The sequence below is a fragment of the Papaver somniferum genome, unplaced genomic scaffold (assembly GCF_003573695.1).
Source record: "Papaver somniferum cultivar HN1 unplaced genomic scaffold, ASM357369v1 unplaced-scaffold_83, whole genome shotgun sequence".
NCBI lineage: Eukaryota > Viridiplantae > Streptophyta > Magnoliopsida > Ranunculales > Papaveraceae > Papaver > Papaver somniferum.
In genome coordinates, this window is record NW_020651304.1 from 3,170,371 (window position 1) to 3,189,194 (window position 18,824).

At 35.5% G+C, this 18,824-nt stretch overlaps 1 protein-coding gene across 11 annotated transcripts; it reads right to left on the reverse strand.

The window, feature by feature from the left end:
* Nucleotides 1-3,356: 3,356 nt before the first annotated feature.
* LOC113345724 lies at nucleotides 3,357-12,840 on the reverse strand. Of its 11 annotated transcripts, none has more exons than XM_026589408.1 (6): nucleotides 10,752-11,034; nucleotides 10,501-10,618; nucleotides 10,225-10,280; nucleotides 7,257-7,310; nucleotides 4,518-4,577; nucleotides 3,357-3,449 (listed from the first exon to the last, which is right to left on the reverse strand). In XM_026589408.1, the coding sequence occupies exons 1-5, from the start codon at nucleotides 10,794-10,796 to the stop codon at nucleotides 4,518-4,520; spliced, it is 333 nt and encodes a 110-aa protein (XP_026445193.1). In that variant the 5' UTR covers nucleotides 10,797-11,034; the 3' UTR covers nucleotides 3,357-3,449. The 11 variants fall into 11 exon arrangements, 1 of the variants encoding a protein (XP_026445193.1); XR_003358283.1 differs by lacking the exons at nucleotides 3,357-3,449; nucleotides 4,518-4,577 and adding exons at nucleotides 11,048-11,572; nucleotides 11,748-12,185; nucleotides 12,341-12,840 and having other exon boundaries at nucleotides 7,227-7,310; nucleotides 10,501-10,952; XR_003358279.1 differs by lacking the exons at nucleotides 3,357-3,449; nucleotides 4,518-4,577; nucleotides 7,257-7,310 and adding exons at nucleotides 11,048-11,572; nucleotides 11,748-11,836; nucleotides 12,341-12,397; nucleotides 12,658-12,840 and having other exon boundaries at nucleotides 9,159-10,280; nucleotides 10,501-10,952.
* Nucleotides 12,841-18,824: the final 5,984 nt, after the last annotated feature.

An 18,824-nucleotide genomic window follows, 5' to 3' on the forward strand; every position in this document is an offset into this window, starting at 1 on the left:
ATGCGAAAGACATGGAAAAGGCATGTTCAATGTTTCTTCTTCAACATTAATACAAAGAATATTGAAATACATGTTTAGAAGTGTATTCCCCAATTTAGAGTGGACTTCGTCAAGCCTTAAAGATGAAAATCTATATATATGAATTAAATCAGATGACAACCCTCATAACCCCACCTAAAATAAAGTAACGAAGACAATAAATAGCAACAGTAAAAAAGTCAGAGAGAATTAGTTTCAGCACTCCATTCCTTTTGGTATATATCCAAACATTTTTGAGCATCTCTAATACTATTTGAAATATACTAAAGCGGGGGCAACTAAAACATAAACCAACAACATTTCAATTGAATCACATACTTAAGCACATCCGTAATTAATCAACATGTAGATGAAACAGTTTCCAAGATTTCAACTGAACACTACGTCAAAACAGATTCGTACTCTCGGGTCCGCAAGAAGAATAGGCAAATGCAATATTACCCAAGATTCAGATAATATTATCAGAAAAAATCATAAAGATTGACAAAATAAGACAACAATGTAAATTATGGTTGTCATTTCAGTTGTGGATCACTTCAAGCCACACCTTGTCAGATAGATCATAAGGCACCACAGGATTGAAAACTAAACCTAAGTTACTGAGGAGAGTGCTGAACACAATAATGCATGACAAAAAATATACGAACATATAAAATCCCTGGAAAAGGCTAAATTTCATGACGATGACTATAGATATCATCGTATTGTCATTTAACATATCGGTGGAAATAAGGCATGTTATCATCATTCTGTTTAATATGATGAATGTGAATAGGAGATACGCCATGTTCAAAATATTCTAAGTTTACAACCACTTTGAGATTCTAAACTGACATATCTACCTTCGATGAAACACAAAGACATGAGATTTGCTAGACCAAAGTTGAAGCATCTATAAAACGAACCTTCGTTGAAGGAATTATTCATGCTCCCATTTTAAGGCATTCTCCACTTTTATAATCGTAGATGGATACTCAGGTGGAACGAAATTCCATCAACCTGCATAAAAAAAGTTCCGATTTACAATCACTAAAATGGATAAGAAACTCTTAATTTCTTCCTTCACAAACACAAAGTAAGACCAAACCTTGAAAGAACTACATCTATACTCTCGTTCTCTTTCTCACTCTTCTTTTTATCCAGAAGATGGCCTACAAAAATTTCAGAAACAACCATGGCATTTAATCACCAATCACTCAACACATAAGAAACGACTTCAATAGGATTTGTTGAGATATATATATATACCATAAAGGGAAGCCTCGAAGATTAATTTAGGAGATGCGATATACATATTATAATTCAAGTTTGCATGAATATCACAACCAACTACTTGCCGTGAAAATCCACGTACTAATATAGATAGTTCAGGAAAATGACTCAGAGAAAATGCAGATAAGTGGAACTTGGAACAAAGGAATTCGAGTGCTTTTATCCTTACAATAACTTTCGTGGGAAGTTGTTAAGTAAATATACCACCTGCTATTTTTAAAACGCTTCACAGAAATAAAACCAACTTTATTAGAAGAACCACTTGAATAGAACCTAGTAAAAGTAAAGCAAAACAAACTCATGAATATTCGGTACATTAACATCATATAACATCAAAACTAAACAAAAAAAAAAACTAAACAAAAATAATACCTTCATGAAGAAGGTTAAAATATGTTGATATCGATTATTTGTAAGAATCTTTTTCGAGAACAATTTCCTGTAACCCAAAACTGTACGCTTGGCATCGGTGGATAACAGTGAAGCTATTTTGGTATATGTCTCCAAACTGCAACCACAAAAGGAAAAATATTAAGAACTGCAAGAAAGACAAACATTAACTATCAAATCTATGGTTCAAGTACTATGTGATTACTGTAATGTATCAAGAACTATAACCTCAACAAAACCATAAACATAACAAACATCTTAAATGTAAAATAAAATAGTGATTAGAACAACATAAAACATAACCAAATAATACAGTTCGACTGGATAACAATAGTTACAGACCAAAGCGCATGCTGCAACAATAGTATCACCTCTCACCTTCTCTTCCGGTGAACCCAGTACATCCTTATCTCCACATCCTTGTTTATTTCATCAACTATTAAAATCTGCATCCGATTAATCAAAACCCATATTGAATAATCAACATAAAATCAGAATATCAAAACTTATACGGTGAAAATCCAAAGGAAATTTGGCAAAGCTTAACCTGTCGTCAAGGAAATCGATGTGGGCCAGCTGCCTCGTACTTAAAAAATATATATAACAACAACAACTAAGCCTCATACTCATAAATATATATTATCAAAAAATAGGCCAGTAAATATATGTACAAATAGTGACCGACTCGTTGTACACGAAAGTTACTATTTTTTTAACATATGCTGATAAGAGTGATCGTAAGTACCCATTAAAGGGTTATATAAAATACCTGCAAAGACCATACGTTGAAAGTTTTGTTGAAGCAGGTGATGAAGAGGAAACCACCTAAAAAAACAACTAAAATGCAAACCAAACCAACAACCCAAGCAGTTGGTGGTAGTGGGTTGAACAGGTGATGGACTCGCTGATTCAAGTGCTTGCTTGTCCTGGTTGCAGCGAGCAGGTGGAAGACCTGGACTGAACTGCGACTGGTGGCCTGAGCTGCTGGGATCACACCTGAACGTATGTAACAGAGTTCTTAAGCAAAAACGTCTACCATAGTGTGGTGATTAATGTCACCGCCATACATTGGACACTATGGTAAACAGCAGAGTATTATCCTAAGAAAAATTATCAAGGAACTGATCATCCCAGCAAACAGTAAAAGCACCAGCGGAAAAGAACCCAAAAAGGGTTATTTGATTTTCTAACAACAATCATTGTTATAGATAGTGCACTTTAAGTTTCCAGGGAAGAACACCAAAAAGCCAGGAATTCGTAAATTCTTAAAAAATAATAAGTTAAATTCAAATAACAACCAAAACAAATAGTCTAACATACTGCCTTTAATAATCTGTCAAATATTGTTGCAGGCTTGCAGCATATGCAACATACAACTAAAGATGGATATGAATAATCATAAAATGCGAAATAGAAAGGGAGACTCACCATAACAATGTGACTTCCCAATTTCTACCGTTTTAATATGGAACCCACTGTGAACAAATTAACTGTACTGGCACGGTAGAGTGGTTACACATGTTAACACACCTAAAAGAAAAATTAGGCACAACCTAATATGCTCTTGAAATGAAGAAAAACATTAGTTTGTGGTTGTTGCATAACTGATCGGGGTGAGGTACGTGTTGGGAAGGAATGTCTTCAATAGATGGTGTTGCCAGTGTTGGGCAGTCTCCCCAGCAAGATCTGACCCCGGGTTACTTTCATCAACTTTATAAGCTTGACATGGTCTAGACTTATAGAACACCCTGCATCAAAAGTCAAGTAGTAAGACAGTTCATCCGTCATGCGATGGTTGTTTCCAGAATCCAGACTCTCCACGCTTATAAAAATACTTGTCTGAAAATATTTTAAAATCCATGAAGGAGATAAGGAAGAAGGAACCCTTTCGGCCTAAGTTTTTCATCGTAATGCATCTGACTAAACAACTATAGCAAACAATGGGAATTTCTTCACCAAAATTTCTATATCAACCGATGAAAAGTAAAGAGAATCAAAAATTTAGTAAAGTGGGAACTCCATCAATTCACAATATAGTTAGGTACTACTGAAAACATTAGAGGAAAACAATCTATGCAACAAAACCCACACAAAAAAAAGCCATTCAAGATTTGATTTAGTCTGTTGGATCAGTTTGTAATTTTTTTGTTTGGGTTCCTGGTTCCTCACTGTTTCAGGAATTATGCGTAAACTGGTAATCAACCACAACATTTAAAAGTGGAAAACGAATGACATAGGATGTCCTAATAAAGTGGATAACAAATGACATAGGATGTCCTAATAATCTGTTTTCTACAAAAAAAACAGAGAGTAAGAATGGTATTTCTATAATCAGATATATCGCAACAATGACGCGGCTAACGTTAATGCTATACAACCTCTAATACATAAAGTGTTGTGGATTTTTGATGACTATATACAGACTCCCACCTCCACTTTGTTCACAAAATGCTATACAATCTCTAATACCAAACTAATCAATAAAAAGATTTTTGAAATACGCAAAGGTTTTAGTTGTCAAAAACTTAAATTAGATTAAATTAGGCAGTCTCGCATATGGGCATGCATGAGGTTATGGTTAGGGTATATTTCTGCCACAAATCCTGACAGATGCAAACACACGAATAAATCTATTAAGCAAAGACTGCATCACATGAACTTCAGTTTGGAGTAAAGACTGCATTAAACCATTACAGCATTACAATTTACATTCAATGAGGCATAACTAAACAGATCAGAGGACCACGTAGAGCACATATATCACCGTTTCACTGTCAAGGATCGTAAAAACAAAAAGGAGATGAATGGATACACACCTAACCTAACCATTGAGACAGAAGTTCATCCATAGCTGCACCCTTCTCGGATACTCGTTTCTGAAACCACAAAAACAAATCACAAAATATATTAGGTATCGTAGAAAAACAAAAAATTTATAGGCGTAAAATTTGTTGGTTTGTATTATTGATACTAAACCCAAAAAACGAATAGTATATTCAAACGGGTAATAGCAGAATTGAGAATTCCTGGTCAAGCTTGATTAGATCTTAATAAGTAGAACACAACCATCAAAATAAGAGGATCACAACATTCACCTATTAAATAAATTTCTCAATCAAAAGACAAATTGAGCAAGCATAACACGTGAAAAAATCAAATTAAGAACATGAGATAAGCCAAAGTTTAAGAGAGCAAACCCTAGAATTTGTGTTTACTAACATAGTCTCCATCTTTCTTCTCATCTTTGTTCTTCACATCTCGTATCTTCAAAAGAGAAGTTCGATCATACACTTGTTTTGCTTTTCTTCTCAGTATGGGATTGCAGGTAACTTAGCCAAAGAAACAAAGAAGAAAAAACCTCTCTCGCTGGTTCCATACGGTAAATCTCGTTTTATTTGCTTTTTTTTCTCCCATCGTTTTAAATAAGGGTGGCCCCCTTTCGTTCCCATCCGTCCAAGTCAAACGAAATCCGGATGATCCCGACCGCAAGATGACCCTCTCCGGCGAATCCTGTCCACCGATTGACTCTTTGATCAAGGAGACAAACGCCACCTTTTTTATTACAGTGACTAGGTATCACCGGGGCCTTACGGCCCCGGCTCAACCTCCCATGTTAGTGTCAATTTACATAATTTATTTCTTTCTCATTCCAGGGTATACTCATAATTTTATAAAATTAGTAAACACCTGATAATATAAGTACTAATCAAATCAGTCTGCATTTAGGCACTCATTTCCAGAAAAAAAAAATCAATCACTTGATTTAATTTCATCAATACTCCAATAATTGTTATCATTACTGGAGAGTTTGTAATCGAGTTTCAAGGTTAGTGGTCCGTTTCTAATTAACGAAGACATGTGCCGACAATTGCATTTTTTTGTTACCTAATAGACTACTATCCCTTGCAACAGGTGCACTTGCATTGACACCTACCAATGCCTCTAAGAGTATTAATCAATCTGGAGGTATATCAATGAATTCAAGAAGAAGTAAGTGCCCAGAACAAAAAAATAGTACCATGTTTTTTTGATTGCTAAAACCACAACATAAATTTACACAGGTTCAAATCCGAGGACAACTGAGTCACAATGACCGGCACGCCACAACCGGATGATCCCAGTGAAAATAGGAAGACTATTTTAGGAAGCAACTTAGTTTAGTTAACGAAAAGAGAGCCACAAATGAGATGTCTTTTTTCTCTACCAAACAGAAGTGCTCAAATTTGGCCAACTCCATGAAAGATTAAATTGCTAGTAATCTACTTTCAAAGTACAATATGCTAGTCTTTTTACTTAACAAAAGACATGTAATGGAGCTTAAGAGCTACAACAACGTGATACTAAAGCATCAATTTGGTAAAAAAAATGGTATAAGTCTGCTAAGTTTGGTAAACAGTATTTTTTAGCAGATAAGATTCTAATACGTTGTTACTTGTTTTTTTAATAATTTGATTTAGTATATGTAACCAATTTGATTGCTTACAAATTTATTGAGCAGTTGCACGTTGATAAATTCTCTTGAAAGATTATATCAAGTTTCTAATGTTTAATGAAACTTCTAGAATTCATTCGTGTATTTCAGTTAATGTTCAATTCTATTATTGTTTAGGTATTAAATATTTAATTAATATAAATTTTAGATGTTGTTTAGCTATATTATATTTTAAGATATATAAGCATAGAAAAATCGACGAATGATTCTTTGATCATCTTTCTTTTAATTGTTATTCTTTTTATTTTATTTTAATCAAACAATCCCCCTTTATGTTTTCCTTTTATTATATTTTTGCTGATCAAATAACATATCAATTACACAGCTTTCGTGGGAACGATTTCTTACTACCACTGTATTACAATTTAATTAGTGGGAAATATCTTGATTAATTTGTTGCACTTACGACACACATCAGATCATAGTAGCCGGATAGGGCCGGCCTACGACCCACATTAAACTTACTGTGTTAGTTGGTCCTGTTCATAATAGTCGGGAGCATATTTATTTAGTCGGGTCATAGTAGAACGGTCCCATTATTTACTTTGTCGTGTCATATCATAGTGTATTAGTTAGTCGGATCACAGTACCGTGTTTAATTAGTTGGATCACAGTATACAGATAAGGCTGGGGCCGTGGAGAAAACTTAAAGGTAGACATAGCGCCCACATATTTAGTTGGTCGTATCATATTATAGTGTGTTAGTTAGTCGGGTCACAGTAGCGTGTTTAATTAATTTTATCATAATAGCCGGATCGGAGCCTACAACCCCGGTCGTAGAGAAAATTTAAAGGAAGATATAGTGCCCACATATTTAGTTGGTTGTATCATATTATAGTTAGTTAGTCGGGCCACAGTAGCGTGTTTAATTAGTTGGATCATAATAGCCGGATATGGACGGGCCTACCTTATATGAGTTGAGCACTTGAGCCCGCATGTTATCTCGGGCCTGCAGCCCATCCTTTGATTGGTCGATCCAAATTAGCCGGGCCATATGACCTTGCCTTGGATTACAAATCTAGAGAGTTGGCCTACATATTTCACAATCGATCGATCCACTTACAGTTTTAGGAGGGGTCTTTGTCGATGGTTGCCCGCTCCAAATGCTCAACAACATCTGGAATTGTAGAAATTTATTTAGTGCGACCATAATTAATTAAACCATGAAATATAGAATAGAAGTATAAAAACCATCATCAAGTTAGATACTTTATCGGTTAACCAACTCCTTTAGCTATAAACTCTTCAAAAAATCACCAATCCGTGGTTAGAACGAAGACAATCCAAATGAAAATACAACGTATACCATATAAACTGCCTTGAACATTAAATCCAAACTAATATAATTCCATAATCACGGAACCCATTAAATCAAAACTATATAGAATCCGTAGCACATATTACTCCCAAACTTGGGGTGCGCTTTTGACAAAAAGATTCTTCTTTGCCATCTAGGTGTGGAAAACAGACTTAAACTCTGCATCAAATACCATCTCCCGAAAATATTAATAGAATTATTTGGTAATTTGCGTTCCGTATTTAACTGCAAATGTATAAAATCGAAGTTCAAAATTAAATAAAACACAGTGACAAACACAAATAATGTCATTAAACCTAACGACAACGATTTTTTAGAGGTCCTCACACCTAGTGCCAGTAAAACCTCAGTGCAAGTGATCTTTATTCCTCATTTAAAAAGGCTGACCTAGAAAACGGCAAATGCAAGAATGAGGGAATGCTCTCAGTTTTAAGTAATCTCTTCGACCAGTTCATGCATAAGCGTAAACGTACAAATGCACAACATAAGCACATAATCAGAATTCTTTACTCAAGTAGTAAATTACTGAACTGAGACTATTCACATCTAACAACTTAACAGTAACAGATTGTTGCAACATTTAGAAACAGGCTCCATAGCAAGTCCAATGTAGACCTGAGCTTTAAGCTTATTAGGAATTGTCAAAGCAATCAGGTCTTAGCTTTGAGCTTTAAGCTTATTAGTAAGCCTGAGCTTTAAACTTAAAAGCACAAATAGTGTATGTAGAGCGAGGAAATGTTGTCAGCTTGTTCAGTAGTACTACAATATTGCTTGACCCGAGTAGCCAAGACTTTTAATTATATGGCAATAATGTCCTAAAACTATGGCTAGCGTCGGTGTGGCTCTTTTATCGGTTGGAACGATCGACATGTTTCCTGAAACTTGGTTGGGTGTTAAAATTTAAATGTACGTATATATGGCATAAGCATGTCATGACCTGCTGTATAGCCTGTATATGCATGACCTTACCCCAATCATGCTGGTAGAGTAACTTGGCTACATTTCTTGTAACCTGGCAATTTTATGATGATACATACACTACTATAAAACCTAACAAAGCATATAAAAAAAAAAGCAAGAAGAACCTACCTCAGATGGTGCCGCGTGATTCTTCAAAAAAAAAAAAAAAAATCTAACAGATAACTAATGACCCCCACTAATTGTTCTCTCAAGAACTTCAGCGAAAAGCACTCACTGAGTCTCCGCAGCAGGTATGCTAAAACTTGATGGCTAAAAATGAATATATTGATAAACTAATACATCATAAAATATGAGATATCAAAAAATCACGATAAAATTTGTGATATTACCAAAAATCATCAAACTTGTACCTTGAACATTCCAATTTCCAAAATCAGGTGGAAAGGCTAACTAACTAAGATCATCTCGATCTTGCACCCGTTAATTAATAACTGATAATCGATTACCCCCTAATACTAATCATTATTTTAATTTAGTCATCCAATCAGTATCCTTGCACAAAATTTTAGTCGTTCGGTAATCATGTCATAGTAGTCAAAATTTTAGTGGTCACTTTAAAAGTTTGACTTGATAATGAATAGAAAGACCAAGTAATTTGATAGTATTGATAGTATCTCATATTTGACCAAAAGCTTGCACAGTACTGCCGTGTTGTATTGTAGGGAATCACTTGTAAGAAAACATTTATAACGTAGCTTTCATTGAATCATGTAGAAGAACATTTTCAGTTACAAAAAATTAAAAACATAAAGTAGAAGGACTATGACTAAGGGAATACACCATTTCCTTGCGTGTTTGGGATCTTCTCAAGCAATCTCAGCAAGTTTTTTGTTGACTATTGTTAATAATATAACTTAAATCAATTGAGCAATTGGCATGCAGTGAGCATGAAGTTGTCCACGGACAGTAGATGTCTACTTCATTAGTAAAGCAACCGAGTCAAATAGCTAGTAAAGACATGGTTCAATATAATGTAATTAATGGAAGTATAGTCCACATTTTCAATTACCAATATAGCAAGTCATTTCTTCCTATTCTCCTCTGAGACAATCTCTACTGTCATTTCTATTCATGTCCAGATATTTAGTTCTCAAAACCTGTACTTCAACTCTGATGGACGGGGCTATTTCTAATTTCTTCGAACTGGTGCAAGCATACTATAAATATAAAGTGAAGTATCCGTTTAAGCCAAATAGATGCATATATGCACAATCGAAAAGTACAATTTAGTGATAAAAACTAATATTCTAGCATGGAAAGTAAACTGAAAAAGACATTAAGGGAAGTTATTTACCTTTCTGTGATTGTGGTCATCTAAGCTCACGTGAACTTTAAATTCTATTGCAAACTTATATTGCTTGCTGCAAATATCACAACGCAGCGACTTCTGGAATTTTCTGCTCACGTTATACTACCAGCTGGATTTTTATTTCATCGAGGACACAAAGCCGACAATAGAAGCCAGCTGGTAATTAAATGTGTAGCAATTTATTTTAGACCATCCAATCTGAAAATGTAGCCCCCTTATAGCAATCCGAATAATAGATACACATTTTCTTGTTTAAGCGATCTATTCTTTTTTAAAGTAAGTCATTGTTATCATAATATCATCAAAATTGTTTTTTCCATTCTTCCATATACGATTTATCTATCACTATTACATCAAAACTCAAAACATTCTACAATGAACTTGAGCTTCAAACTAACACAATACAAAGGGGAAATCAATTACCTCTAATAAACTGGGATCAAGATTGGTGAACTGCAAGCAATCATCTCTATTGCATCCTATACAAATTAAAGTACAATCAAATTAACAATACTTAACAATGAAAATTTCTCAAATATGCAGCAAAGTTCAATACTATATACTAATTACAATCCCAATAATAGGGCTTTTATATCTATCACTTCTGTTAAAAAGAGTAACTTTTGAAGCAGATAAAGAGAGAACATGGTTAGTGAGTTAAATTCTCTAAAATCTTCAGTGTAAAAAAATAATCTTCACCTGGATCATAGTGGTCAGTTAAAGAGGCACATGGATGTGAAGATCCTAGCACTCTCTCGTGCATTGAACTGATGTTGTGTGGCTTTAGATGCGATTTCCAAAACTGAGCCATTATCCACTACAAATGGGTGAATTAGAGGACAATGAGTATGCAAATCATTCTAATTCAATGCAATTTACAAATATTTGAGAGCGCATGACATAGAAAATTTGAGGTCTATAAATCTAGCAAATTGTCTTAAATGTAACACCTTTCCTGTAATATTAGGGATAAAAACACAAACGGTTAATAACATGGCTTAGGAAAATAACTTCTCCAACAGTCCTTCTGATTTACCCCTGACAAACTGAACTAAGCATATATATCCCATCCGTGAGGAAAGTTTCCAGACATATCTAGGAATTTGACAGTCTGCATGTCTACCCCATCCGCAGGGCAAGTTCCCAGAAACCTGCCGTCAACCAAGAATGCGAGAATGAAAGAAATTAAAAGAAAACCCAGATAAGTCAATGGTGCCGAAATGTATAGGTCTTTTCTAGAAATTACATGCAATGAGTTGGAGACCAAATCTTCGAGATAACGTGGAGGATGCAACCGGAGGATAACGTGGAGGATGCAACCGGAGGATACAGTTATTGTTACTGGAAGACCATCAGAGATGACTAATATCGAACTGCTTACATTTTCAATAAGCAGCGCAGTTGCATCTCAAATCAAATTTTCTTGTTAGTCAAGTACCAAACTTAATATAATACTCCAAGTCCCTCATTCCGAACTGTTTTAGAGAATGCATCAACCATGCCTGTATACCCAAAAAATGACAATAGCAGAGTTGACAAAGTACGCTATTAGACATGACAATAACAATAATTAATTCACACAATATTCCAAAAAATGCGTAGTCCATTAGGTACGATCACTTTTACCTCCTTAAATTAGGTACGTTTACTTTTACCTCCTTAAATCTTCCATGAAAGAATCTGTGGTTGCAAAATAGTCATCCTTTTCTCATTAGGATCAACCTGCTGTCCCATATTAACCACTTCAATTTCACTGTTTTCGAACTTAAGCCTGCCCAAAAAATGGACACCACTTAGATATATGAATGTTTTCATTTCACAAACAATAACGCCTATCTACCAATATATGGAATACGTCTACTTGCTCTTTTCTCAGATCATAGACCTCTAGTGCATCTAGACTGATAAAGACCCTTGATGCAGAATTAATAGTAGAGATATTATACCTGATACAATGTTGTCCGTAAATATTCGAAACAACTACCCACCTTGATGCTCCTAGATTTGGCAGTTGTACCTGTTGCTATCAGAACTGCTGGAGTAAGAAAATTAGAAAATCGACTTATTAAACTTTCGATTAACAAAATCAATAGTAAATTGAGAAGTTTAATTTCCTTTTGTTTTTAATTTACTGTAAAAAAAAGTATGTACTGCATTGCGGAAAACATACATTGAGAAGTTTAATATACTAATAAAAATACCAACAAAGAGAAAACTTGATGCAAAATTATACACTGATGATGGTTCATCTGATGTCGGTTCTGTGCACTTTGTTCTGCAGAGATATATCTTTCACATGGACGACACAACTCATGGAGCAAGGTATTAGAGAACCCATAAGTGAGATTCGTGGAAGCTAGATACATGGGATAAGACTGCAATACCTGAATATCCAGTATTCCACATGTTGAGTCCCTTAAAATATGTTTTTCCTCTTATTTGGATGATAAATTCAATGACATGTGTAATAATTTTGAAAGGTCGTTTTTGATTGTTGGTTAACAAAATACAAAAAGATATATTTCAAAGAAATTCTTACCGTCATGTTTGAATCGCAGCAATCTTCTCCAGTGATAAACTTGGTACTTGGTAGTCTCTGTGACCACAGGAAAGTGAGACAAAAACTCAATCACATGAACTCTTTAGCTTCAAGATATCAACCCGATCCGAGAAATATAAAAATTAGTTCTTCGTCTTTATAAGATTAGGTAAGTAAATAACAACCCTAATGCAGGATAACAAATAAAACCCGACAATCTAGAGATGAACCGCAAGTTTTGACTATCCATGTATAATCACCTGCAAAAAGAAAAAGAAACAGAAATCAATAGCAAATTAAAAAGAACGCAAACTAACCCTGAATTGGAGAAGAGCCTCTGGTTTGAATTGGTTTCAGCAATATCATGATCTTTCAACCATGCAACACCACTTAGGTCGACCATTAATGGATTAGATAGAGAAGTGAAAAAACCTAGAATTTGCTAAACCCAGAAAAATTATAAATTTCAAACAATTTTTACGAATCCTAGCTATAATTGGGAGCTGATTTTTACATGGTAAAACTCTTGGGACCGAAACCTAGCTATAAAAGGCATTCCTCGTGACCACCCAGCCTATCATTCCTTGCCGTCCAAGTCAAACGAAATCAGGACGATCCCGACCGCGTGATGACCCTCTCCTGTGAATCCTGGCCATCTAATGACTCTTTGATCAAAGAGTCAAAGACCACATTACGGTGATTCTATGGTCGAATCCACGATCCCATGGAATGGTAATGCTCATTTTATTATTCTGAATTCATGGTTGAATCCACGTCTGATCCTATGAATTGATCTACTTACCTTTATTACTCAGTTTCATGAATCATTCTCCACCGAATTTCATAAATTAGTAATAAATACTCAACAACCGGGCATCTGGACTATCACTGAGTAAGCCCCAATAAAATGGTGTAAGTGTACTCGACAATAATGCACGACCGACCATCCGAATGCACGAACGAGCATTCGAAAATATGGACAAACGAGGAATCCTACACAAAACAGGAGAGAAAAAAAATAATATTAAAATAATAAAAAAGAGGCGCACATGGGTCGGGCCCACCGGCTGGCCGGCCGTGGCCGGTCCCATGCCTCTTCCATTATTTTCCTTATTTTGTTATTTTCATGAACTCATGAAAAACTCCTTCATTCTAGCAACTTTTCTTGTTTGAGTAAGACTCACGGTTTCTCCATATTTTCATGGTTTCATGAGAAAAATAATATAAAATAGGGATAGGTGTCGCGGGACCGGGCAACCTGGCCTGCCAGCCATGCCCTGGCCATGGCCGGTCCCACACCTTCCAATCCCTTGTCCTTTCATGATTATTATTTCCCTAATCTCATGAAACTTCTCCGTTTCAACAAAACTCATGGTTTTCCCATAGTTTAACGTTTCATGAAAAATAATAATATAAAATAGGAAAAGGTGTTGCGGGACCGGGCAACCTAGCCGGGCGGCCATGCCCTAGCCGTGGCCGGTCCCACACCTTACAATCCCTAATCTTTCATAATTATTATTTCTCTCATCTCATGAAACTCCCCAGTTTGAGCAAAAATCATGGTTTCTTCATGTTTTCTCAAATATTGCTAAAACCACGAAATAGCCAAAAGTCAACATGATCACACGACCGACTAGGCTATTCACAATAATACGAATATTAAAATATCCTCATTTTAATATTCGCAAAATATTGATCAAATGAGCACACACGCTCATTCGAGCAAAAAATTAAGAATTTCAGTCAAGACCAAACTCTTCTGAAAATCCACAATATTGCTCAAACGCACATCAGAAAAATACCGAAACTCTCAGAACTGAGACACGGACATTGTGGGGACAAGGGCATGCTTCCTTTCCCGACCAAGACCGGCCCTAAGGCTTGCAAGGATCTGGTCCCGCACTTATTCATAATTTTGACCTAATTTGCTCAATTGCTTATATTGGGTCCAAACTCTTTCCAACCAACTAGGAATTTGCTCAAACGACCATCTGCTGATCCCACGACCACCAAGGTCCGGTTTTATGCCCTCTTGTTCGGTCCCTCACTTTTCTATAATTAGGTTTTATCACCTAATGCTCAATCGAGCACTATTACAATAAATGATGAAACTGGCATTTAATCATTATTCTTTCACCAACGGGTCAACTCAGGACTCTGGTGCACGCTCACTTGAGCACTTGGGAACCACATGGACGTCCATCATACCATGTGGTCGGTCCATCTCTCACTCATGAACTGTTTTCAATAATTCATCAATTGACGAACAATTGATCAAAAATTAGGGTTTCGAACAAACGCTCCACGAATTCATCATTCTGAGCAAGTTCAAACACTAATAAATTTATGTTGATCCAACGATCAACATCTGAATTAATTATATAGTATTCGTTAGTCTACCAATATTTTGATTAATATTTTATTGGGTCACGTCACCAATAAATAATTCGTCGAATTGAGCAATACTTGCTCAGTTGCTGATCCAACTATCAATGTTCAACAATTTATCAATAATTCGTCGAATTGAGCAATACTTGCTCAGTTGCTTGAATATTGATCCAACTATCAATATTCAGTAATTTATCAGTAATTCGTCGAACTGAGCAATACTTGCTCAGTTGCTCGAATTTACAATATTTTCTCAGACGAGCAATATCTAAGAACGTCTAACATGTTCAATCCATGAGTCACTGAGCATTCGTCACTCATGCTCATTTCAATAGAACTTAGACTCACTGTCTAACCAGTCAAAAACTGACTAATTAGCACACGTCTGTCATGCAAACTCCACGATTCGTGAGACATCAATCATGTCACATGGGGGATATCAATTAGGGTTTTGGTCTGGCGGCCTACGGCACGTGGATTCATCCACTATGAGAAATGTGAGTAAGTCGTGCAACGGTTGAAGGAGTTAGCAAAGTAAAGGGTGGACGATCACCCAAGTCTCCATACGACACGGATTTACCACGATCTCCCACTTTCCCACTCTTCCACTCATGAAACCGTCACACTTACTAGGATCAAAGGTTTACTATTCTGACAATATAAATAAGTCTTTGAACCCATGATTGAAGGACATCAACATTCGTCTGCACAGAATTTCTCGAGCAATTACTCTCAAGAATTCGTCAATCTCCCAGAACTTATTCGAACTCATCAGTTCACAGAAAATTGTAGAAACCTTCAACACATCCCCAATCCTTGATCATTATTGATCCCACACAATTCTCAGCTTCCCTCCTATAGATCAACCCATCTCCCTCTTTGCGACCGAATTGACTCTGTAACGACCATTGACTTGGTTTAGGCCGGAGTCCTACGGATTGATCTCTCGAATCTAAGCACTCCCTTTACAGTGCATCTGTATGAGGTTGAACAGTTTTCTCGGCTGAGGAGTCTCGACAACATGCTCGTCTCTTCAATTCCCTGAAAAACCAGCAAATCGTTTTTCCCCATCTACACCTCCATCATCATGTAACCAGGTGTAAAACATCAAATGAGGCCTGGCATATTCCTAATATCGTATTTGAAGGGAATGCCTCTGAAAAAGAAGCTATGCTTCAAACCCTATCTTCTAAATGGGAAAACCTTCGTATGGATGAAGACGATACCTTTGATGAGTTGGTCAAAAACTTTCTAAAATAGTGAATGCCATTTACGCTTTAGGAAAAACTATTTCAGATAAAGATATTGTGTGTAAAACTCTAAGGTCTTTACCAACAAGATACGAATCTAAAAATCATGTTATCATGGAAGCAAATGATCTTTCCACACTATCTAGAAGCGCTCTAGTTGGTAAACTAAAGATCTTTGACCTTGAATACCAATTAAAGAATGAAGAGGGTATTACCCTTAAAGCTGTAACTAAGACTTGTTCTTCAGATACAAAAACTGAGAATTGTAGTGTTGATATGACTGCACGACAATTTAGAAAGTTATTAAAACAAAAGAAAATGAGTTCTTCTCCTTCTCAAAAATCATAGAAATGTGTAGAGAATAGAGAAAATAATAATTCTGATAGCTCTAATTGTTCGAAGGATCAAGAGAACAAAGCTTTTCATGTTGAATGCACACCTGAAAAGGATAATGAAGTAACTTTAGAATCAAAGGCACTTGAATGTGATAAACTTTACAAAGAGAATGAAAGTCTTAAAAGGGAACTTGATATTCTATAGAAGGATATAGAACGTGTAAGCAATGGTCAAACTTATCTTGAAGTCTTGGAAGAATACAGAAAACAAAAAAGTGATGATCGAGAAGCTCCAGAGGCAAAGGCACTCGACTGTGATCTTCGTAAAGAGAATGAAAGATTGAAAAAGGAACTTGATGATCTGTATGAGGATATAGAGATTATCAGCAATGAGCGATATTAATTATCTTGGAGGCATGAGAAGTTACAGAGAGCAAATCAAAGAAAGACATGATCGAGAAAGGAAACTATATACAGAGTTGGAGAACCTAAAGAACACCGAGGTAAGTAATTCTATCGAATCTGAAATTTCTTTAGATTATAAAGTTCACATTGATAAATTTAAGGTTGATCTAGATAGTGCTCTCGAAAAAATAATAACATTGGAAAAAGAGAATATGGATCTAAAAGCGGAGTTGAAAAAGTTCGATAGTAGTACAAAACAACTTGACTCAATGTCGAAGTCAACTAGAGTTCCTCGTGACACGTGAGGATTGGGCTACAAAGGTAAACAAACTTTGAATACTAAACATGAGACAAAGTTTGTAAAACCTAAAGACTCTGTTGAAGAAATTGCTTCAAAAGGTGCAACAAAAGATTGCTATTCCATAAAAGAAATTATGTAACACCTTCATCTTCAGCAAAAGACGGAAAACGTAAAATCCGTCAGACTCTAATGAAAGAGTATCCACAACAAGGTAACACTAAGCCTCATGTTTCGTGTGTTACTAAGCATTGCTCTTATTGTGGAAATAAAGGACACTTGGAAAGGGGGTGCAGATTCCCTAAAAGGAATGAGAAAGCCATAGATGCACGCGTTTCCGCAAAATTGGCTGAACTCAATAATGCTTCTCATGCTAAATCAGGACACAATTGTCCTAAAAATTAGCCAAAGAATTATTGTAATGATAGTTCAAAGTTTGCTGGTCAGGCTTCTACAAATTTTTCTCATTATCGCTCAAACAATAAAAGGAGAGATAACTTTGTAAAGACCAAATCTGATGTTCCAAATTGGAGAAAGGCTAACTCTCAAAGTTTTCCACATTTCAGTTACCCTAATGTTTCCTCAAGAAATTCATCTTGGATTTCAGGAGGAAATAATAGGAAGAACAAAGTTGCTCCTGTAAAACCTATTTTTAAATGGAGTCCAAAGTCTTCTTTAAAGACAACCAGGAAAGTATCAAAGGATAGTCACAATGATGACACTCGAATGATAAGTTTCAATACTCATGACATTCAGAATATTGTGCTAAATGTTCTTGATCAAATGAATGTAGATCCATGTTGTCATCGTTATATGAGATAATTAGGTCTCATATCGGTTACCTTTTTATGATTTTTGTGACTTTTGATTTAGCGAATTTCATATCTAACCTTTTGGGTTACTTAATCAAATAATCATAAAAAGATGATGACAATTAATCCCATATGTGTGTCACGATTATACTATTATCAATTTATTTTTCATAAGTTGTGTATATAGTATACATATGAGTTTTTGGTATTAGCTTATTACTATTGGCACGTAATAGTTAAAACCACTTCAACCTTTCTCTGGTAAAGGTTGCTTTTGCTGTTCTTATGTCTTTGCGAAAGGATGACAAAACATTGAAGTGAAGAGGATGTGGAACTTGAGGTAACGAGTTTGTTAGTTAATCGTTTTCCTGTTTAAGAAAAGCCTGATTTTATTTTATATCTATTTCTTTTGCTTAACAAGATTTCGATTATGTGTGTATGGATGTGTGTGTGTGATTCAATTGTTTCCGGTTAAGAAAAACTATTGTTATCTTGCTTTATTGTTTGGTATCAATTGTTTAGGCTTACAAAATTTACGATGCAATTGCGGTGCTTCATTGTCTACGTTGATTCAATTGCTTCCGATTGAGATAAATAATTATGCAAGTTGATTTATTTGGTTTGTATGAATTGTTTATGGCTTAACAAAAGTGGTTTCGGGATCAATTGTTTAGTCCAATTCGATTCCGGATAAGAGAAACTAAGTTATTTCTGATCTTAGTTAGACTTATCAAAGTGTAGGATTCGGTTATTCAAGTCTAATCGAATGCCTTAACAAGAAATGCTAGTTAACTAACCTAGTACTTGTCTTGTTTAAAATTGAAAGGTCTAAGTTATATGGATAATTAGAACCTGATGAGAAAAATAGAGTTATCTTTATTTTGGTCTTATCAAACAAAGCGGTTGTATCTGTACGATCGGTTTAGCAAAGGAACTAAGGTGCTTAGTTGATTTTTGGTTTGCTAAACTACTAGGGAAAATTACTTCGGGCAATCG

Bases quoted from the DNA above. Each gene is read 5' to 3' on its own strand.
- LOC113345724 (XM_026589408.1), bottom strand. From the start codon at position 10,796: ATGTTATTAACCGTTTGTGTTTTTATCCCTAATATTACAGGAAAG. The intron at 10,619-10,751 runs GTGTTACATTTA...ACCCATTTGTAG, and splicing joins TCCCTAATATTACAGGAAAG to TGGATAATGGCTCAGTTTTG. The intron at 4,578-7,256 runs GTAAGTGGATCG...TTGTGGTTTCAG, and splicing joins CAAAGACCCCTCCTAAAACT to AAACGAGTATCCGAGAAGGG.